General features: G+C 35.8%; 2 protein-coding genes and 1 long non-coding RNA gene across 5 annotated transcripts; all 3 read left to right on the forward strand.

The window, feature by feature from the left end:
* The first annotated feature begins 350 nt into the window (after window positions 1-350).
* Window positions 351-3995, forward strand: LOC130429662 (SLAM family member 9-like). Of its 2 annotated transcripts, none has more exons than XM_056758354.1 (4): window positions 351-525; window positions 2698-3009; window positions 3103-3366; window positions 3443-3995. In XM_056758354.1, exons 2-4 carry the CDS (start codon window positions 2742-2744, stop codon window positions 3505-3507), a joined length of 597 nt encoding a protein of 198 aa, XP_056614332.1. In that variant the 5' UTR covers window positions 351-525; window positions 2698-2741; the 3' UTR covers window positions 3508-3995. The 2 variants fall into 2 exon arrangements, with proteins under 2 accessions (XP_056614332.1, XP_056614330.1); XM_056758352.1 differs by lacking the exon at window positions 351-525 and adding an exon at window positions 1000-2042.
* A 6029-nt stretch (window positions 3996-10024) lies between these two features.
* On the forward strand, window positions 10025-12954 carry LOC130430344 (uncharacterized). 2 transcript variants are annotated; one of them, XR_008907771.1, is made up of 5 exons: window positions 10025-10287; window positions 10361-10644; window positions 11352-11794; window positions 12054-12107; window positions 12212-12954. It is a non-coding gene; the product is annotated as an uncharacterized LOC130430344 (long non-coding RNA). The 2 variants fall into 2 exon arrangements; XR_008907770.1 differs by having other exon boundaries at window positions 11352-12107.
* A 2558-nt stretch (window positions 12955-15512) lies between these two features.
* Window positions 15513-18757, forward strand: LOC130430281 (natural killer cell receptor 2B4-like). The gene is made up of 5 exons (XM_056759319.1): window positions 15513-15743; window positions 16982-17320; window positions 17460-17756; window positions 17854-17982; window positions 18074-18757. The coding sequence occupies exons 1-5, from the start codon at window positions 15704-15706 to the stop codon at window positions 18109-18111; spliced, it is 843 nt and encodes a 280-aa protein (XP_056615297.1). The 5' UTR covers window positions 15513-15703; the 3' UTR covers window positions 18112-18757.
* The last annotated feature ends 4507 nt before the right edge of the window (window positions 18758-23264 follow it).

Here is a 23264-nt window from a genome sequence, read left to right on the forward strand (position 1 = left end):
TCATACAGAAATAAGGAAGGAGTGCCCTTCAAATAAAAAAAGTTTAATCCAAATTCTGATGGCCTCTGTTAACAACGTCAACTGCAGCATCAACCTTTCTTTTGGTGTGCTTTGGTAATATCCCACCAATAGAAACCAATACTATTCCAATTAAAACCATTACATCTTTTAAAATGTATTTGATGGTTTTCTATTTTATTCTTTGTCCCTGAAATAGTGTCAAATCGTTTAAAATACGACACTTGTCGTAGTTAAGCAACTCCACTAGATGGCAGTAGTGCACACTTCCTTTCAAACCCTACGAAAGATCACGTGTATCTATTTACGTCTTCGCGAACGTCCTCCCTGCAGTTACTGGAAAACATCGAGATGGGCTGGAAACTTTTGCTAAATGGTATATAATCGAGTTTCCCGGCACTTCATAGAGCTCTAGTAATGTAAAGGCAATGCTGAGGGTATTCGTGAGTATAGAGACAAGAGAGAGACAAGAGAGACAGTTTCAGTGAGACGAACCTCAGCCACAAAGTAAGTAAAACTTTTAATAGTTTTGCGTTTTTTAGTTATTTTAGTGAACTTAACTTAATTTATCACAGTATAAATAAATAAAGTACATTTATTTTAGTTAACTGTTAAGTGTTTTTAAAAATGTACTATAGTTAAATGTCTTGCTAAAAAACAATAAAAACAATCACAGAAATGCCATTTAAATACCAATTATGAAGCATAATTAGCTTTTTTCCATTAAAACATTACAAAATTAGAGTTATACAGTGTTATGGGCATTATTCCACTAGGATTTAATGGCTTTCTATTGGTTTCCTCCTGCCAGATTACGTCCCACCAATAGAATTCATCACATACCGGGTATCATTATAGTTCATTTCCTTTCAAAATTTCTGTATTTTTTAGGCAGGGTTGTATTATAATATACATATTGGTAGTGGTACTATAGTACAATTTACTACAGTATATACTGTATTATTTTAAAATAGATGGTATTGGAAGTAAAACAATGATAATATTAATGGGAACCAATCTGCCAAAAAGAATGTGATTATTACTAAAGGGATGGCAAACAGTTACTTCACCTATTACTGTAACTCTTTAATGTGAAACATGGTAAAATTAAGAGCTTTTAACTGTTATGGGTGTTTTCCAGTATAGGTTTTAAAACTAGTTCTAGACTAATATCAATGTTAGAGTTGTCTAAACTGAAAACAGCGTGCACTTGCATCTCTTAAAATGCATGAGTACCATAGTTTTATCTGAAGAGGCACACGTAATGTCTTTTGTAATGCACGTTTTGACGTTTTCAAAGCATAAGTGATGACAGAAGTTTCATTTTTAGGTGAACTATTACTTTAATGATCATGCCCAAAACTTGTGTGCCACCCTGAGACCTTATTTGTCGAATCTGGTCACCTAAAAAAAAAGCCTTTCACAATATGAGGGACAGTGAACTGTTTTCAGTGTCTTTTACATTATCATTTGACTACGGATCTGTCTTATGGTTCTTTGTTAGAAATGCATTACTTTTGCTTTACTGGTCAGACGTTGTATGCTTTTCTTACAATATGTCGTTATTGGTTTGAGCTGTTTATTCATATGCATCTCTGTTGTGAATGCTTTGACAATACAAGTGTACAATGATCGCTTGCAGATACAGCATCTTAAAAGTGCAACTGAATGGAATGGGATGGGGGACGAAACTGAGAGAGATGATGTATACAGAATTTTTCTTTCATTCATTTCTTTTAGTTTAATGTTTAAAAATGCAAAATAAGTTGTTTGATCTTATTTGATAATGCTTTTTTAGTTCTTATAGTAAAGATTTTTTGTTATTTTAAGGTGACGTATGTTGTGACGCAAAATGGGCAGGTCGGAAGTGACTTAACATGGCGGCGTGAACCTCTACGCACTTCTTCGTTATGTGGATTTGAAAAAGCTATTTTGGATCTAAATATATATCTATACATTCAGAAATATGACTCGCTTCGCATTGTTTCTCTGTTTGTGTTCAATTGCATCAAGAAATGCAAAAGGTACGTTTGAAGTAAGTCCTCGGTGTGAGTTAAGTGCAGTCGTCTTCAGCGTGAATAGCACTGTACAGTATAATGCAATGATGCCAATATTAAATAGTTTGTTTTAAAGTTTATATGTTGAATGGTAAGATGTAGTTGAGCTATGTATGTTATCTATTTTAGTAAAATGCATGTTTGTTTCATTTTTGGTTAGCAACTATGTGTATTATTACTTTACGGTTTTACCTCCAACATGGTGTGATCAGGAGGTGGGGCCTAGGATATAAATGGCCCCAAATCACAATGAGAGGAGGTTTGAACCTGCTCAGAATAAAGTGTAAGGTCTAGAGGTTTAGAATGTTGAATTAAGATTGGATATCGGCAAACAGATGCTGTTCAGACCTTTGTGGTTTAGCTGAATGAGCCTGTATATTATACATTTGATTTATATAGTTAGTTTGATACTTTGCTGTTGATGCATTTTGGCTGGCTTTTTCATATTTGAGAAGAGGAGAAAACAATAAAACTCTCTTCATCATACCTACAATTTCTTATCTGTCACTTACTAACCCATTGCTCGAGTCATCCGGTCAAAAGTGCGTTTTGGCGCAATGATTCCTATTTTTGCTACGATTTATTTGCTAGCCTAAACGTGAATTTCCTTTTAATGTTTCAGGTGTGTTTGGTGTTGATGCAGATGAAGTGAAGTCAGTGTCAGTGATGGAGGGAGATTCTGTCACTCTTCACACTGATCTTACTCGCATACAGACAGATGATTTGATACAGTGGAAGTTCGCTCCCCAAGGGCGTCTTATAGCTGAATTATATAACCAGGTTGTTGTATACTTTAGAGACGGACTGAAGCTGGACGGTCAGACTGGATCTCTCAACATCACAAACATCACGAGCATAGACTCTGGAGTTTATAAACTACACATCAGCAGACACAAAGGAACTTCATACAAGAGATTCAATGTTAACGTCTATGGTAAGTAAATTACACGTGTATATTTCTTTCTTTCAAAGTTGTTAATATCGAAAAAGTGGGATCAGTCTTGACATGTTCTTCTTATCTTTTCAGCGCATCTTCCTTTTCCTGTCATCAGCAGAGTCTCAAACTGTTCTGTGTCGTGTTCAGTGATGAATGTGACACATGTGAGTCTCTCCTGGTACAAAGGAAACAGTTTATTGTCCAGCATCAGTGTGTCTGATCTTAACATCAGACTCTCTCTACCTCTGGAGGTGAAATATCAGGATACAAACACATACAGATGTGTCATCAGCAATCCCATTACAAACCACACACAACATCTTAACATCACTGAGATCTGTGGGTCATCTTCAGGTAATGATAGTGTATCTCGGCTAGTGTGTTTTTGAGATTGGCAGATCCACTATTCTGTTTTTATTTTTCATTTCAGATCTGAGGCGATCTTTGTACCCCGCTGCACTGATAACAGGCCTGATGCTGTTGGTCATAATGTGAATGCAGTTTCTGGAACGATGTGATGCAGAAGCAGGGGTCTGAAAAAAATGGAGATGAGAAACTGAACAAGGCAAACTTTTTAGCAGCAGATTTACTGCTATCTGTCACTTAAAGAAAAATGTACTGTTTGTAGCGTGATGTAAATTAAGTATGGATAAGGAGGCTGTTTGTTTTGGAGGATGGTCGTCAGTTGACCGATCTCAGTAATGTTACAAATACTGTAGATCAACTGTATGTTGTCATTTGCGTATCACTTAAGTAATGTTGCACTCAAGTACAAGTAGAAGTATTGAAAAATAATATGACTCATGTAGGTGTAGATAAGTATGCAGAAAAACTACTCAAAGTACAGCGTTACAAAGTACTTGACCATTGTTTTTCTATTTTTACAAATTTGCCTGTTCACGACGTTTGAATGTCGTTATCGGCAGTTCCTTGTGAAAGGTCTGCGTTCGGTACAAATGAGCAAATAAATTATTTTAAATTCACATTTTATGTCAAGGTTTTTTCTCATTTGGCAAGTAGCCGTGTAATAAGCGGTATAATGTACAAGCAGCTGGTTGTTATCGCAAAATAAGCCCCTTTTATAATACAAGACCCTCCGCTTCCCTAGCATCTGGCTGCACAATTGCTCTTGCACTCTCAGTCATCTTTGCTTCCTGTGAGGTCTCTTTCAGTCGACACCTACCTGTGACGTCACATGCAAGTCGACACAAATAAACCGGACAATTTATCAGAACTCCAACAAGAATTATAGCTTTGAATTATTTTATTTCAACATATAAATAAAGTATGACTAGTGTATATATATAATATTTAAAATCAATCGTATAATATAATATAACGGCAAAGTCTATCAGGTATCACGGCAAAGTCTATAATGTGAGAGTGAGGAAAATGGCTCAGAAATTCACTCTGGACCTCTCACATCCAAGCCATCATCTCTTCACAATGCTGCCGTCTGGTCGGTGCTACAGAGCACTGGGCACCAAAACAACCAGAATAAAAATAGCTTCTTCCCTCAGACCATCTACTTCTTGAACAGTTAAATGTTTTTTTACCGACTGTGCAATTAATAACTCTGTGCAATAATAATTTAGTGCAATATTAATTATATCCTCCAGATAATACACAATTTTTTTTTTATACAACTTTTTCTGTAAATAATATTTCATTCTGCTGTATACACCTTGTACATACAATAGTCTATTCTTATTTTTTACTTGTACATATTTATTTGGGAAGAAACAGCTTTTTTAAAATGACTTTCCCAGTGTAGCTTTATTTTCCTCAGTGAGGTTGGTTTCAGGGCAGGACATAAACTACAGATTTACAATGTGCAACATGATGGTGCACCGAGGCACCAGTTTTTTTTAGAAAATGGTATTATTGAATGATGCATCTGCAAGAAGAAAACGATGAGACCTTTATATACATACATTTTTAATTTGTTAATGTTAGTTAATAAAAACATAGCTGTTTATTGTTCATATTAACTTAACAAATACAACTTTTAAATGTAATAATGTTTTAGTAAATGGTAACGAAAATAAAAAATAACAAATGCTGTAGAAGAATAGTTACAGTTACAACTAACGAATCTTACTGAAACCCTTTGAATGTAACTTACGTCAGTAAGCTTAAATCAAATCAATACCATCAAGCACTTCCACAAACTTATTTTCAGCACAAATATTTCAACAGGGATGGTACACTATCCAATGGTTTCAACGTATATATGCCATATAATTATCTAGTTTATTTTGTGTTCTAAAACGAGTGACGGACAGACAGAGTGATATAATGGTTGGCTAGTTATACAAACTCTTTGCATACATAGACCGACAACATTTTGTATACTGGATATACTATCACACATGGACGAAACATTCAAATTTACAGCAATCACCGCGAAATTTCCTCAATCCAACACGTCACGTGTTTTTGCTAGGCATGCAAAATGCAAGCAGCGTGAAGAGTGGGGTTGTCACCTGCAAGTGACGTCACAGGAAGCGAAGGTGTCTGAGAGTGCAAGTTGATAGGCTGCAGCCAGGCCCTTCTCCTGCTTTCTGATCATTATCCCTTACATAGTATACACTATAGGAGTAGTGAAAGTGGAATATTGCTCTTAAGGAGCACTTATCTAGGAGGGAGATTGCCTAAAACAGGGGTGTCCAAAGTCAGTCCTGGAGGGCCTGTGTCCTGGAAAGTTTAGCTTCAACTCTAATCAATCACACCTGAAGAGCTAATCAAGGTCTCAGAAAGCGGAATAGAAACTTCAAATAAAGTGTGTTAAACCAAGTTGGAGATAAACTCTGCAGGACTGTGGCCCTCCAGGACCGACATTGGACTCACCTGGCCTAAGGGGAAGAAGCCACATGTCTCGAAGTCCTGGAAGTTAATGGATGCTGTTTTGTTTTTTTACGTTTTACACTACAGGCACTATAGGTGGAGCTACACAATAAGCACGGTGGAACTCATCATGTGAAGTTTTTAATCAATTACTTATAGAAATGGAAATGGCGCTAAGTCATGTTGGATTTGTTAATGTCATGTTTCACTGCATGACAAAAATTTACTGTAGACAAAATGAATTAGGTCAGTTACTGACCGACAATCAATATTTAACTTCAGCTTGCTATTGTGTTAGTGACTTACCTCAATGTGTTTGCGAAAGTTGGAAGAAGAGTTGTGAAAGAACTCTGAACTGAAGCGTCATGCAAAGTGGCGCCAAATCTGTTTTTTGCTAGCGCCAGGGAGCGATCTGATTGGCTAACAAGTCTCACAAATAAGATTTTTTATTTAATAAAAGTAGGCTACCAATTACTATCTGTGTTGGCACAAGTGCAGAACCTTTCACATTACACACATAATAACCTTTATATTACATTAAATTATTTATATTTATATTTCACAATATAAATATTATTGATAGCTGCGGCCTAAAACATGTGATCACATGTGGCCATATCAACATGCAGCATGTGGTGAGATGTTATCCACGTATGATCACGTGTTTTTCAAAGTTAAAATTTTTATATTGATGATTTTTTAACTAGTGGCTCACAGCATTTGGCTCACATTGCCCTGCCATGTATACTAATGTTCTCTGATGAAAGTAAATTTTGCATTTCCTTTGGAAATCAGGGTCCCAGGGTCTAGAGGAAGAGAGGAGAGGCACAGAATCCACGTTACTTGAGGTCCAGTATAAAGTTTCCACAGTCAGTGATGGTTTGGGCTGCCATGTCATCTTCTGGTGTTGGTCCACTGTGTTTTCTGTGGTCCAATAAGGTCATCACAGCCGTATACCAGGAATTTTTAGAGCACTTCATGCTTCTTGCTGCTGACCAACTTAATGGAGATGCAGATGTCATTTTCCAACAGGACTTGGCACTGAGCTACCAGTACCTGGTTTAAGGACCATAGAAAAACTATGGAGTATTGTGAAGAGGAAGATGCGATATGCCAGAAGAGCTGAAGGCCACTATCAGAGCAGCCTGGGCTCTCATAACACCTGAGCAGTGCCATAGACTGATCGATTCCATGCCACACCGCACTGCTGTAGTAATTCAGGCAAAAGGAGCCCCAACTTAGTATGGAGTGCTGCACACATATTTTGTATCATCAGTGCTCAATAAAAAAATTGCCCTACTGGTCAGACATTGTATTCTTTTCTTACAATATGTATCTTGGTTTGAGCTGTTTATTCATATAAACCTCTGTTGCGAATGCTTTGACAATACAAGTGTGTGAGGATGTTGTGCAGATACAGCATATTAAAAGTAAAAGAATAGGAATTGGATGGGGACGATGAGAAGAAAGAGCGACATATACAGCATTTGTATCTATTCATTTATTTATTCGAGTTTAATATTTAAAAATGGAAAATAAATTGTTTGATCTTCTTTGTTTTTCACTTCATAGTGACACATACAGAGAGATGATCAGCAAAATGTAAAAAAGTTTGGATGGGGATGATCAAAGAAAGTAAAAATTAACATTTAGATCATTGGGAAAAGGAAAGAAAAACACAAAGTAAACTAGAATGCTATTGGACCCTTAACAGAAAATACAATCTGGCAGATTATCTCTACACTGTTGGAGATGAAAAACAGAGACGGATCCTGACCAAATACAGACTCAGTGATCACAGTCTGGCCGTAGAGAAAGGCTAACCCTAACACAAACATGGCTTCCAAAGGAAGAACAAGTCTTAGCACACTGTGACAGTGGTGAGGTGGAAACAGAGACACAGTTTCTCCTTCATTGTGATCAATTTAAAGATGTGCTAATTTCATTTTACAGATGAGATATCCTTTTGTCTCAAGATGTACATACTGCAAATAATGACTTTCTTACTTAGCCTTTTCTTTTAGTTTTCCTGTAAAATTGTCTTCAAATTCTTGAATCAAGATACATTTTCTTGATGAGCTAAATGACCTAAGAAAATAAGTCTTGTTTTTGGAAAGAAAATATGAAAATTCAGTAAATTTGTGCTTGAAATAAGCAAAAAAATCTGCCAATGGGGTAAAACTAATCTTTAAGGTTGAAATAATTTTTCTTTCACAAGACTTATTTTTCATAGGTCAGTTTGCTCATCAAGAAAATGCTTCTTGATTCAAGAATGTTTACATATTTTTTACTGGAAAACAAGAAAAAAGACTAAGAAAGTGTACAATCTGTCCTATCTAAAGCAATGCAGAAGTGTCGTTTTTCAATTTGAATGAACAATTCATTTTTGAAGAAAGTTAATAAGAACGTTTATTAATAAAAATGAAATTGAAATAAATGTATATTATGAACATTAGTCACCAATCATTTGGATCGTTTCTATGAATGAACATATTCCTTTATAAAACTGTAAAGGGGAATTATTATTAAAGCAGTGTCAGACAGGCAATCTCTGCTGTCATTTTTAACATCATTTGTGAGCACATTGGGTAAGGTTTATAAAAGTACATGAGCCCTTCAACCAGTCCTGCTGATGCATGAAGAAAAGGTGAGGAAGAGAAATGCTGCCCTCTAGCGCACACAGCTGCCTCAGACAACAAAGTTTACCTAAAAAAATCACAAATTCAAATTACATTGTTGTTATAGGAATTTTGCATTTTGAAAACAAAAGCATGTGTACATTATCAATTATTTATGCTAATAACAAATTTGCTGCAAACGTCTGGTGAAATGCTTTATTTTGTCTCTTTGTTCTAACCACTTCTCACAAAATGGAAAAAACATTATTTAAGGTTACGTAGTTTTATTTTTTCTTACACAAATTCAGTATTTCGGTTTTATCCATAAATCATTTGTATCTGTGTTCCAGTTGTTTTTGGCATGGAGGTAAGATTAACCATTTCTCTTTACTCCTCAAAATATGAGTCAATTAAATGACTATAATATATATCTCAGTTCAGCACGTGTTGGCACAAGTGCGGAACCATTTAGGTTGTGGGTTTATATACTTTGTGGCGCATGTCTTACATTATATTACATTTCATTATTTCTATATTACTATATATTTTTACAATGTATTTATATTATTAATTACATAATCGAGGCCTAATACATGTTATCATATGTGGAGAACATATGACCATGCAGCATGTGGGGAATTTATATGAGATTCACACTTAAATGTTCCAAAAAACACATTTCACGTGTCTTTTCTGTAAGGGTATAACAGTTCCAAAAAATGACTTTGACATTATACAAGTTTAAACTTGTATTTTGATGATGTTTTAACCACTGGCTCAGTTTACTCCACAGCATTTGGCACACATTGCCCTGCCATTTTGGAAATACCTGCAGACTAAAATATAGCTAAATTATTTGCATGTATTTCTAAAAGTATATATTATTGAGGTTTTCGGCCTATATTCATTCAGACAGACAGGAGCATAAGGGTATGAGGGTGTTGGACTTTGACACGGGTCTCTAGTTCCAGCTTGCTGCATGTTACTGTCCTGTCATGTGATCTGCTCTAGCTTGACTTTTTATTTCAGTATAAAAATGTTTTTTATACCTTTCTTGTGGTTTTCAGATCGCACCACCTAAACTTACCAGAAAATTTCAACCATACACAACAGGAAGTTCATATCAAAAGTACATTGTCGAATGTTCATCGTCTCATGTGGCAGATGCTCAGCTTTCGTGGTATAACGGAAGCGTTTCTCTCTACAACCTCACCATTTCTCCTCATAACACCAGATTATATCTCGAGGTGGATTTTCAGGATCAAAACAGCTACAGTTGTATGGTGTCCATTTCGGGCGTCAATCAGAACAAATCACATCTAGACCTAAAACGGACCTGTCAACCATGTCCAGGTATAGGACATCTGTGATATCATACTTTGGTGTCACGATATCTTTTGTTTAACTTTCTGTCACTCTTTGTTTCTAACAGAAATTACTTATAATGCCGATTGAGATGGTATCTGGAAAACTGTATTTTATGTTTTTCTAAAACAGAACTAACAATGATGCCAGTAAGTGAGGGGGGGGGGGGATATCACTTTATCCACCCACCTTAAGGAACGACATAATGAAGACATAGAGTGGGTGTACGATGATAAAGCTCTTATTGCTAAACTCCATGGACAAAACAATGACTATTATGACTATGACAATAGGGGATTAAGAGACAGACTGCATCTGGACTTTAAGACTGGATCTCTCACCATCAAAAACATCAGTAAAATCCACTCCGGAACATATGAACCAAAAATCACTGACGACTCTCTGATGACCCGGCAATGCCTGAGTTATAATGTTACTGTATACGGTGAGTTTGAATTCAGGTACCTAAAATAACTGTAAGGCAGGCGTGACTATCTTTGTTCTCTCATGTTTTCCAGATTCTCTGCCCGTGCCTGTCATCACCAAGAACTCCACAAAATGTTCATCATTAACAAAGAAATCAAAATGTGTTGTGATGTGTTCAGTGAATGTGACGGGTGGGACTCTCTCCTGGTATAAGGGAAGCAGATTAAAATCGGACGCACCAGTGTGTCCGATCTCAAAACAAGCAACTTTCTATGTCTGGATGTGGAATTACAGGATCCAAACAACTACAGCTGTGTGGTGAACAACTCGTTCACCAACAGAACTACACGACTCCACATCAATGAATTATGTAAAGGTATGACAACAGTTGACATCCAATGTTTATTTAGGATGATCTCTATTGGTCACATTTTCTTCTGAGATGAGAATATTTATAGGGTGAGATACCCTTTCCATTCCTACCAGTTTGATCAAACAAATTTGTTATAACGAATAATACAGTTTTTAATTTTAAATAAACATCTGAATATTAGCTTTCTGCAAATGGTTTGTCCGTCTATCAGGGTATACTGACCTCTAACTTTCTGGGCATGATGTGGTTAATCTTTTTGCACTTTGCACAGACAATGGAGAGAATGAAAACAATATGAACGCAAATCAAAGCTATAAAAACTACATTGACAGTAAAATAAGCTTCTTTAAAAAAACAAATAAAAACTCACGATCCTTGGATTTGCACTTAACTATACTTTACGCACTACAAATACTGCTAGTGTGCCTCAGTTTTTTTCACCTGTTTTCATCTAGTCTGGCCTTTTTTTGGTGTTTTTTTCCCAAAATTGGGTAACACATTTCAAAAATATTTTTATTGAAATAAGTCTTTTCGACTAAAGAAACAAATACATAGACATCTTGGAAGACATGGGGGTGAGTAAATTATTATGAAAATGTATTTTGGAAGTGAACTACTACTTTAAGAAGCCTGCTCAGTCCCATAACTGTCTCTTTCAGAAAGACTGAAATCTTTTACTCTAATAACTGTTTTCTGTTTGTTCAATACAGATCAACAGAATAATCTGCCTTATCTTGGATTTCTTCTTGTTCCTGTTGTTATTCTTTGCCTGATCTATTGCCTGAGAAAGAAGTGTCAAAGAGACTAGTATCACCTACAGCATAAATATACATATTTAGGGAAGTGGCATCAGTTAACATCCTTTGACCCCAGGCAGCATAAATTATGTGATGCGTACTTATTGTACTGTATATATATTTATACATTATGTGATATAGATGATGTTTTATTTGTTCACGTTTTTTGATACATTTTATGTATATATTTACAGAAGTGTTCAATATATAAAAACGTTGTTTTGAAAGGATGTGGTTTGATATAGCACAGGATGACAATCTCACAGTCATTATAATGAGACTCTGAATGTGTTTGTGTTCAGCAGATGCCAGCAGAGGTCAATATGCGGTCTCTTTTACTGCTGCTCAAGGAAATGGTAGTTGATGCTTTACATTTTAACAGTACATGGTAAACCACTTAATATGTAAAATACAATTTTAAAAATCAATTTGGTAAGACACAACTTTGATGGCTTCAACCTTTTGTTTTGATGTTCACACATGTAAAATTGCAAATTAGGAGGCCTAAGTGATGCAAAAGAACATTAATGAAGTTAAAAGGGAAAATTCAGACATACAAATGGTCAGAAACTGTTACATCTCACAACTGTGATGAGACTGAATTTGTATATTCAGCAGTTACAGCTGAAGATCCAGAGGAGACCAGTGGCGCTGCTGCACAAGACAATGGTAGCTGATGTTTCATATCTTCACACAGTACATTTCTACATGCAGTTCAAACCATTGAATAACCTGTGAGTGATTATTTAATGTAAAGTTTGTTTATGTAATAGGTGAATCTGGTCAGGGCACATCAGGCAACATTGCTACTGAAGAGACAAGACTGATAGTTCATCCATCATCTTCACAGGAGTACGTGCCCTCAAATACACTTTGCTGTTCAAAGTAACAGTGACCTTCTGTTACACTAAACATTATAATCCATTAGAAGATTTGGACCACTGCAGAATCTCCAAGTTTCTGATAAGGGGTCAAATCTCATCACAAGTCGTCACTAGTCGCCATCTCTGTCGTGACACAACACAGATGACTACATGTGAGAACCAACAAGATTCAGTGTGCCGCTATGTTTGACCGGACCTTGATGATCATTACTGGATTTAATGATGAATCGATGCACTTTAAAACCATTCACTGGCATTACAATGCTGGGAAGAACCATATTATTTATCATATTGTTTAACTAGAATTCAAATTTTTCTGTGAATGATTTCTCTAATCCTACCAATGGTGCAATTGATTTGAAGATAAGTTCAATTTATGTTTATCTCGTACATATAGGGGCACAATGTGAAACTGACTTGAATTGACATGATTAAGGTTTGGCTAAAACAACCACGAATGCTGACCTCGAGGATCTTCGCTCAAACAGTTTTGTTGGAAACTGGATTGTCACTTTTCTCCATCCATGAATTTGTTTATTGTGCTTATTTATATATAGCAATACATTTATTGACTTTATTGTGCCGAATGTTTATATCGAACAGCTATGTAATCCTTGTCACGCTCTTGAACCTCCAGCCTATTAAACTGAGTTATGGCTGATTCTGTTATTCTCTGATTTCTCCTGTTGGGAGTTGGTTAATATCAATAAACTGTCTGTGCCTGCACTTCAATACCTGTGTTTTTTCTGACTGTAAGGTGAAGAGGGATGCCGGAAAGAAATGGTGCCGAAAGGTTTCTGTATAGACCACTTCACAAGATCCAAACATTCTTCTGGACCAGCATTGTTTAAATCTTCCATAGGGGTCTATGGTCAAGCATTAATTGGCTAAAATAGCACTACATTTCAAAGAGACATTTGGTGGAATCATGTGTGCCTTGTTTATATCACTTCTTATTTTGCTCCACCTACTCGGGGACGAGATAAATGTTTTTAATGAGAGTTTACATGTTAATACACCCCTAATGATTAACGGATGTAGCATTATTCAAGTTTTGGAGTCATGCTGGCCCATGATATGTGCAAAAATATGCATGAGATTTAGTTTGCTCACACACAGAGAGGAACTTTATATAAAGCCATAGTATTATAAAGGTTTACAGATGCTATTTTTTGTACTTAAAATGTCCCTTACACTGTGACCAGACTATCTGGAGGTGGATCATCAGGATCAAAACATCTACACCTGTGTACTGTCCAGTTCAGGCATCAATCAGACGACACAACTCAACGTTCAACATCTCTGTCAGTCATGTTCAGGCTAGACAACTCTTTATAAAACTATCTGACATTTTGTCTTCGGTGTGATTTATAAGGTCTTGATGTATTCTAAAGCAGGTAAAGCAACATCGATGTCTGTGAAGGAAGGGGATTCTATCAGGTAAAAATCACATCAAAAGCACATACAAATTAAGAATAAATGAATCAATTTCGTATAGTAATTGTTTTTTTTATTATTTCGGACCTCGTTGTCAAATTCAAGTTCCTTGTAAACGTCTTCAAATCTCAACTTTGGAATGAGATGTTTTTAGAGATCGTTGTTAATTATAGAGCAGTTAAAAGTGTCATTTTTTTTTCAAATTTTAGTTTTATTATATTTATTAACTACCAGAACCGTCACATTTCAAATGACAAACATTGATAGTATCACATCTGTAATTTAATACTTTGTTCTCATCAGTTGTTGTACTCGCTGTCTGTGTATGTCGTCATCTTCTGGTGTTAAGTTTAGAATACAACTACATTCGTTTAGTGATCAATGTCTGCTGATCCAGTCAATATAAAGGTTATAAAAGTTCTTTAAAAACTCTGTCAATACAGTAAAGGAGTAGTTCACCCAAAAATTATCCCCATTGACTTGGGCATTGTAGTTTTTATTCGTACCATTGAAAGTCAATAGGGACCATTAAGGAAAACTACCTCTATAAGTAATTTATATATTCATAATTGAACATATATCGAATAAATTGTAGATATGTTGTATTCATATATGACAGTATTACAATATATTGAGGCCTACTACATTAAGATGCCGCTTTATATATAGCTATTAAAAATATAAGACTAAAGATGAAACATCAATAACGGGTAGGTGCCTTTAACCGAATCACACTTCATTTCAGAAAAGATCTAAATAATATTATGAAGTAAACTAGCCTAACAATGTTTAAGTCTTTCACACTGACAGTGAGCAGGGCCTTCTGTAGACACAGGTGAGGTCAAATGTTGAGCATAGTGTGTGTGACGGTAAAATCTCCTTTATGATCACGTGCATCAAACGTTTCCATTAATAATTAATTGTTTACAGAAACTTCGATTTTCGGGAATTTTGTATATCAATGAATTTTACTTTAGTGACCCAAACGTATAAAATTAATTTATTGGTTAAAAAGTAACGTTACAAGCAGACTCCACGAGATGGCAGTAAACTGCAGCAACTTTTCTATTGTGTGCTTCATTTACACATTATGTCAGTATTTGACATGCTTTGTCTTATTCTCTTACGTGACTCAGGATTGGACGTTGTTTGTGTGACCTGATGAGCTGCATAAAACCAGTTTACAACCAGTTGCTTCCTCAAACCATTTTAAAAGTAAAAATCGTATTTGTTTGGATTATTTATCAATTGGATGAATTGTAACAACACTGTTCTTTAGAGTAATAAATGAAAAGTCTAAAAACTGAAAAAAAAAAAAAAATTCAGGGGATGAAGGATTGTTTATTCTGCACTTTCTTCTAAAGCTCTTTTGTGATAAACAGTTGTTCCTGTTTTGACCTGTTTCCTCGCCTTTTAGAGGGGCAGACTGTTTTTATAACCTCTGATATAATATCATTTCTGTTTGTGTTCCAGGTGTGTCTTTGGACAGAAGACAGACAACACTTTTGTGCCTGAAGTAATACTGAGACCCAGACACTTTAAGTTACAATGTCGCAATATCAGACTGCTTTTTAATTATTCTCTCGTCCTACAATTGTACAACATTATTTGCCACAAAAAGGATCACAATGCATGTGTGTTTGGTGTCGGTTGTGGCACCACGGAAGAGTTTCACTCTCCAGCCTCACGGTTTCGGATTCAACACCTGAAAATACTTTCGCTTTCTTCAGCTGTTTGTTTAGATATCCGGCATCAAACGTCATAACATAATCGAAAGTAAAACATCCTCAAACATCATAAACCGGAGAATTGATAACTATTTTGTCTATCCTGTTAATTCTTGCAATTGCTGGAACTCATTGGTTATTGCGGTTATATAGCCTGGTTTAATGTCATAGAGATAATGTTACTTTTAACCCTTTAACATTTTTAAAGATATCTGAAATGTTTGCTTTCATTTTCATGTGTATGCCAATCGTCAATGGTAAGTCTAAATATCTTTTTAAATCATAAACTCTTTACTGGGCAGCTGCTTCACTACTAGAGTCACCTTTGTTTTAGTCATTAAATGGCGTAATGTTGCGGGTAACAATTGATTGAACTTAACGTAAATGAAAGAAAAATTAAGATGCATTACGTAATACAGTACGCAGTGTATACACAGTTTTTTTATTGAATATATATATATACATATATATATATATATATGTATGTATATATATATATATATACAAACATAGTATAGGGGCTAGTAGGGATAATTATTGCTAACGCGTTCCCTGCCTAAAGTCCACATTTATTGAAATGACGAACAGACATTTTAGACCAAAACCAATGTGGAATACGGTCAACAGAAAGTGGGCGTTCACCCGTCACATGCACAAGAATCCGGAATAAATCAACTTAATGCACACCTGAACCACAGTGAACTATCACAACTCGGAAATGCATTTCAAAGTTACAAAATTAACGTGAGATATAAAATATATAGAAAACAACCATGTAAAGTTATTGTTTGTGCTTGACTTGATAATGCTCACGCAGACAAGCGTATAGGCTGAAATAAGTGTGAGAAAGAGTCGAAAGCTTAGTGTTAAAATCTACCTAGAATCAACCGTACATTTAGGGATTGAAGTTATACTTCATCTCTTTGTTATCACAACCATGTTCAAAACTGTATAGGTTTCTATAGTATGTTTCTTCTAAAGAGATATTCTGTATGCTCAGAGACAGATATACCCTATTGTGTGTGTGGTTCTCAATTATCTAAACTAACACTGATGATGACTGTTTAGTGTGTGATGTGTTTTTAAACAATATAACATACTACATTATCCATTTGCACAAGTGTACATACAATCTGTTAATATGTATATTCTACTATATACTACCCTGTACAATGTCTGTTAGTTATTATCTCCCATTTTATGTACATTAGTCTTTATTTTAAATATGCATATTTTAGAATCTTTTAGACTGTAAATCTTATTATATTGTATTGTGTTGAATGTCTGTACTAGATGCTTCCAACACCAAAGAAAATTCCTTGTCAATAAAGCTCTTCTGGTTCTGTTCATTTATGAACAGCAATAATCAGTCCAGTTTAAACCCAATTTTGAGGATCTTGAAACACTTTTGAAACACTATCACAATATTTCATTAAAGTTCATAATCAGTCTCACTTCATCCAATATAAATAATTTGTATGACTCTGTGTTACAGGTGTGTTTGGTGCTAATGCAGATGAAGTGAAGTCAGTGTCAGTGATGGAGGGACATTCTGTCACTCTACAAACTCATCTTAATGACATGCAGACATATGATTTTATAAAGTGGATGTACGAACCTAAAGAATCTCTTATAGCTGAATTTAATATACGGGCCAATTTGACTTCTATACGTGATACTTATGACGAGAGATTCGGAGACAAACTACAGTTGGACAATCAAACTGGTTCTCTCACGATCACAAACATGAGTATCAGAAATGCTGGACTTTATAAACTAACTATTCACAGCAGCAAAGAAACCTCATACAAGAAAATAAGTGTGACTGTCTATGGTACTGTCTTACGCAATACAACATATTAATGACATAAATATAATTTGTGTACTGGATTCATTTCTTGATATGAAATAAGAATGTTTAGGCAAAAGGTGTGAAACACCTTTACTTGTCTTGTTTCTCTTTGGTATTCCAGCTCATCTGCCTGTTCCTGTCATCATCAGAGACTCTTCTCAATGTTCTTCATCATCAGAAAGATCTTCAAAATGTGTGTTGTTGTGTTCAGTGATGAATGTGACACATGTGAGTCTCTCCTGGTACAAAGGAAACAGTTTATTGTCCAGCATCAGTGTGTCTGATCTCAACATCAGACTCTCTCTACCTCTGGAGGTGGAATATCACGATACAAACACATACAGATGTGTGGTGAACAATCCCATCACAAACCACACACAACATCTAGACGTCAATGAACTCTGTCAGTCATGTTCAGGTATGACAGCAAAAATAATTACATTACTTACAATGTAATTTATATGTTTGTTATATAAATAACCTAATGCTTTATGACTCATCTATGTGCATCACAGAACTCCGGAAATTCAGATGGGCAATATTTGAAGTTGTTATTGCTGCAACTGCATGGCTGTTGATAATCTTATGTATAGCTGCTGGTGTGGTTTACTTCAGCTGCAAAGAAAAAGAGGAATATGGAAAAAGTATTTTCATGTTTTTTTTCTTTTCTTCAAACTTTTTTTTTCACCAAGATTAATATAGTATATTCATGTATTTTTTCAAATACTCATACAGGTAATGAAGCGGACATCTGTCTAGACTCCACTGAATGATATTAGGAAAAAAGTCTTTCATCTGTTCTTCCTTACCACCAACTTGGTGAATATATGCAAGGTGAAGATAAAAAATCAGCCTGGAAATCAGCCCCTATAAAATTTGTTATTGTGTGTTTATTTTTATTATATTTTTAAAGAGTTACTTGACATGGGCCAAATTAACCAATCAGATGAAGACTTTTATTTGGATATTTAGAAAAAGGTAACCGAATCCTCTTGATTTTTTTCTTGCTTCACCAAAAGGCAATAGTTATTATGGGCCTAACACAGTTATTGTAATATGTATTGTTAAAAACTAGTTCAATGGTAGGATTGGTTCTTGGCTTGCTGCTTTATATGTCTCTTTCGAAACTTTATTTGTATTATTTTCTAAATTATTCTAAAAAGGTTGACTCTAGTAGAAAATGTGTGTTCATGATGGATGTTAAAGTCATGTTTATTTAAAAAGCACTTTTGACAAAGCTTTGCACAAATTACACAATGTCATATTATTGAAGGTCAGATATTAGGGACACCATCTTTTGACACCTAATTGAATAGAATGGAATAGATAACTCACAATATCACAATATTTACAAAACCGTTTAAGTATGGAAAAAGGTACTGAAATAATACAGGATGTAAAAATAGGTGTAAATTAACAGCAAATGATATACATGTAAATCATGAAAATATGTATTAATGAACACATAACAATAAAACATAGGTCTATAAAATTCTGTAAACAAGTGTGTCTCTTTAGCTATAGGTTAAAGAACATTTATTATTATATTTGATTATATGCCTTTTGTTGAATACTTCACTTCCATGTGATATTTTAAGTTTTTAATTTAATGAAAGTTGTGGTGAATTATCAGGCCACAGTACGACATATCTCCCTTTGTAATATTTCTTTTCAAAATGCCAGAAATTTTAAATAAATCACAATGATGCCCTTTATCGTCATTTACACTGACCAAAATTATAAAGGACAACACTTGTGTTTTTGCCCCCATTTTTAATGTGCTGAGATAATCCATCCACCTCACAGGTGTGGCATATCCAAATGATATTAAGACAGCATGATTAATGCACAGGTAAGCCTTCTGGTGGCCACAACCAGAGCCGTTGAGAGAGAAAGTTCTGCCAACGGAAGTCCAAAACAGCATCCAAAACCCCTTTATAGTCGCATTCTTCAAATGTGGAGATTAATGTGCTGTTGTTTTTGTTCTTGGGGGGAGAAAGCGTTGCATTTGTGTAATGCTCACAAATATGTTTTACATAATTCACTTCCTGTAAACGTCACTGAGAAGTCTTTGTTTCTGATAATGGCTTTGTTCATCAAGGTTGCATCGAATATTTAACCTTTTTTTATTTATATACAATACATTACAGTAATAATGTTAAAAAAATTCATTTCTTTTTTACACTTAATGCTGTTCATCAGAAAATGACTGGAATGATGACGAAGACTATGAAGGTTGTTGAAATATTTCAATGGATTTCTGTAGCACTCGCTGTATTATGTCTGTTGATTATTTTATTAATTTATTCTTTCATTGCAAGTATTTCAATCTTCGTAATATAACGTTTTGACTTTCAAATCACATGAGCCAGTATTTTATTCACAATTGAACATAGATAACATAGCAAATGATAAATGTTACAATGAGCTCATTTCAAATTTGATTACTGCTACAGGTCTCAAAATAGTTGGGACGGGGGCTTGTTTACCATGGTGTAGCATCTCTGTTTCTTTTCAAAACAGTTTGAAGACGTCTTGACATTGAGGCTATGAATTGCAGGAGTTTTGGTGTTGGAAATTGGTCCCATTCTTGCCTAATATAGGTTTAGTATAGAAAAAAAAACATTATTTAAAAAAAATCAAAGTATATATCACAGACAGACACATGACAGGAATATGAAGAGGCCTGGTCTTAAACTTAAAACATGAACGTGAATCAGTAGGCTACAGAGAAACTGTTACAAACAGTCATCACAAAGTGTGCACTATAACAGAAAGGGTTTAAAACAGTGTTTTTTACTTATCACTGAACCATAAGGCAAAGATTTATTTACATTTCAACAGGACCAGTTTACTCTACATACTCGTGATGTATTTCGTCATATGGGAGGGGCAGTCTCAGGTGACTAGGTGTGTACTCAATCATTACGGAATAAGGAAGAACCATGCAATTTCACTTTATATGTGGACTATTCGCTGGATTTTAATCATTAATCTGCCGAAATGCTTTGAATCCGGCGAACCGCCTATCAAGTAGGCCTAAGTATCAGATACTTCCCTACAGCTATTATCATAAAACTTGTGGTGGTGTTTCCATGCCTGGTCAAGAAGGCTCACTAGCGTCTCTTCTTTCTGAGGACATTGAAGAAGAACCAACTGTCTTCAACTATCCTGGTGAACTTCTATCGCTGCACGATAGAGAGCATCCTCACCAACTGTGTCACAGTCTGGAACGGGAACTGTTTTGTTGCTGAGCGCAAGGCACTGCAGCGGGTGGTGAAAACAGCCCAGCGCATCACAGGGACTACACTCTCTTCCATTGAGGACATCCAGAAGAAACGCTGTCTGCGTCGAGCTCGCAGCATTCTCAAGGACTCCTCTCACCCCGCTCATAGTCTATTTACTCTCCTGCCTTCCGGTAGGCGCTTCATGTGCCTCCGGGCAAGAACTAGCAGACTAGGAAACAGCTTTTTTCCCAGAGCTGTTTCATTATTGAACTCTGCTCCCCACTGATTCCACTACCCTCATAACTTTAATGCTGCTATTACATTGTTTACACTGCACTACAGTGCTGCCATGCATGGCTGAACTGTACACACCAGTACTTCATGTATCTGCTCTATCAGACTGTTTACACACTCAGCATCATTTGCACTCTATACTGCTCACTTGCACACCAGGAATTTTACACTGAATGCTCATTTGCACTAATGGACTACTCTCATAACTGCATTAACTCATTTACTGCACTGTAACTTTCATAACTGCATTAACTCATCTACTTAACTGTAACCTTAATAACTGCATTAACTCATCTACTGCACTGTAACTTCAATAACTGCACTAACTCGCCTACTGCACTCTAACTCATCTATTGCATTGCATCTATCGCATAACTAACTGCATCTACTCATCTAGTGCACTATAGCTTCAATATCTGCACTAACTCATCTACTGCACTGTAACTGTATATCTGCATCTACTCATGTATTGCACCGTACCTTTAATAACCACATTTACTCATCTACTGCACTGTAACTTTAATAGCTAATGTCTGTAACTAATGCACACTCAAGTCACTTGCACTATTGTATAGTGTATATTGTTATCTGTTCATAACCACCTGTACATTGATGTTCCCAGTATATAGCCTTCTGTATATATTGTTCATAGTACATACCGATTGTCATATTTTTATAGTACATGCCCATCGTAAATTATTTTCCTAATATCGTATTCTGTATTTATTCACACTGTATATCTGCACTTGCTAATTGCACTTCTGGTTAGACCTAAACTACATTTCGTTACACTGTACTTGTATATGTGTAATGACAATAAAGTTGAATCTAATCTAATCATCTAATCTAATCATTGAAGAAAAGTACTAATAACTGTGCACTCTTACTTATTTAACATCCTAAGCTATTTACATTGCACTTTATCTCATATGTTATAGCTGCTGCATAATTTTTGTATCTTTGTGTTTCACTGATAAACCAGCTGAAGCAAATTTTACTCAAGGGCTCTGACAAGCTGATGATCAAAAATCCATCTATTTTTTATAATGCATACACTACCTCTTAAAAGTTTATACATTATTTTATGTTTAAACATTACTTTAGTTGTTCTCCAAATATCATAATATGTGAATCATGTTGGGTTTTGCAATGTTCATTTGCGTTTTAGGTTTGTATGCTACTGTATCATTCTGTCCCACTCTGGTTGACCAATCTCAGATCTTCCGTTTTTTTGCACTTGGCACAGACCATGAAGAGAATGAAAACAATATGATAACGCAAATAAAAGCTATTGATAGTGTTGGATTTCAAATTATAAAATCTTATATCTAGGTTCCAATGTTATTGTATAAACTAAGAAATGTACATTTTGTTTCACATTTTAAGATAAAGATATTCTTAAAAGCTCAAGTTAGGCAGCCCAGGTGTCTGAGACATAACCCTTTTGTCTTTATGCACTTCCCGACCATTGGGCAGAGTCCCAAGTTAAAGGTGAATGCTAAACTCAAGGCACAGTTGTGCCTTTGTCTCTATGATAATGTGAAGGTATGGGCAATACTGTCATTTGAATGACAATGTTATGCTGAGATCAAGGCTGGGAAAAGGCTGATTCCTGAACACTGCATTTGCATGCTTTTTTTAAATCGTCTCCACCTCTATGTTTTCCTCTGTCATGACAGAACACAAGATAGACCCAAGTGCGGGGTAAGAATGTTTTCTTTGCAGTGTACAGTCAATAATACAGCTAGTCTCCAGCTGGTGAATGCCCCCGTCCACGGCAGAGAGAATATAGAGCACCAGATCCCAGCAGGTATGGCAGGAGAGACGCCATTAACTCAGGTCGGGTGTTTTTTGGAAGCCGGGTGGTAGTCCTATGAGGCGCCAACGGGAGCTGGAGGACAATACCAGAAGAGGTAAAACACTACAGGAAGATGCCACCAGACAGCCGTCCTCGGTCAGCGAGATGCAGAAGGGTGAAGAGAACTCTAGGAAACTGTGACAGGAACGTAAAGTCTAGACAGACTAGATAGGTTTACAAAAGACTTCTATAGATGAGCCGCAGCAACACATAGGTCAGTCTGAACTGGCAGAATGCAACGGTCAGACAACAGACGAGAGACACTGAGGAAATAAATAGGGAAACATAACAAGGGGAGATGACTAGCATGTGCGGGGTAATGAGCTAAATGAGAAGATCGTCAGCAGGTGTGTGAGCATGGAGTGGAAAATAACCTGTGTTGGGGAAACCTAAGGAAACACAGGGGCGGGGAGAATGACAAAGACACTGAGCACGCGGTAAGCGAGTAACTTACCCCGTGCTAGACAAAGACAATACACCCACGTGCAGATAATGCCCCAACCCGACCTGGGTCGTGACATCCTCCCTCTTGAAAGGTATAAACTCT

This window comes from Triplophysa dalaica, chromosome 10 (assembly GCF_015846415.1).
Source record: "Triplophysa dalaica isolate WHDGS20190420 chromosome 10, ASM1584641v1, whole genome shotgun sequence".
Taxonomy (NCBI): Eukaryota; Metazoa; Chordata; class Actinopteri; order Cypriniformes; family Nemacheilidae; genus Triplophysa; species Triplophysa dalaica.

Excerpts from the sequence above, each read along its gene's own strand:
- LOC130429662 (XM_056758352.1), top strand. The coding sequence starts at position 1,985 with ATGACTCGCTTCGCATTGTTTCTCTGTTTGTGTTCAATTGCATCAAGA. Across the intron at positions 2,043-2,697 it reads TGCATCAAGAAATGCAAAAG|GTGTGTTTGGTGTTGATGCA; the intron begins GTACGTTTGAAG and ends TTAATGTTTCAG. Across the intron at positions 3,010-3,102 it reads ATTCAATGTTAACGTCTATG|CGCATCTTCCTTTTCCTGTC; the intron begins GTAAGTAAATTA and ends TTATCTTTTCAG.
- LOC130430281 (XM_056759319.1), top strand. The coding sequence starts at position 15,704 with ATGTTTGCTTTCATTTTCATGTGTATGCCAATCGTCAATG. Across the intron at positions 15,744-16,981 it reads GTGTATGCCAATCGTCAATG|GTGTGTTTGGTGCTAATGCA; the intron begins GTAAGTCTAAAT and ends TCTGTGTTACAG. Across the intron at positions 17,983-18,073 it reads AAAAGAGGAATATGGAAAAA|GTAATGAAGCGGACATCTGT; the intron begins GTATTTTCATGT and ends ATACTCATACAG.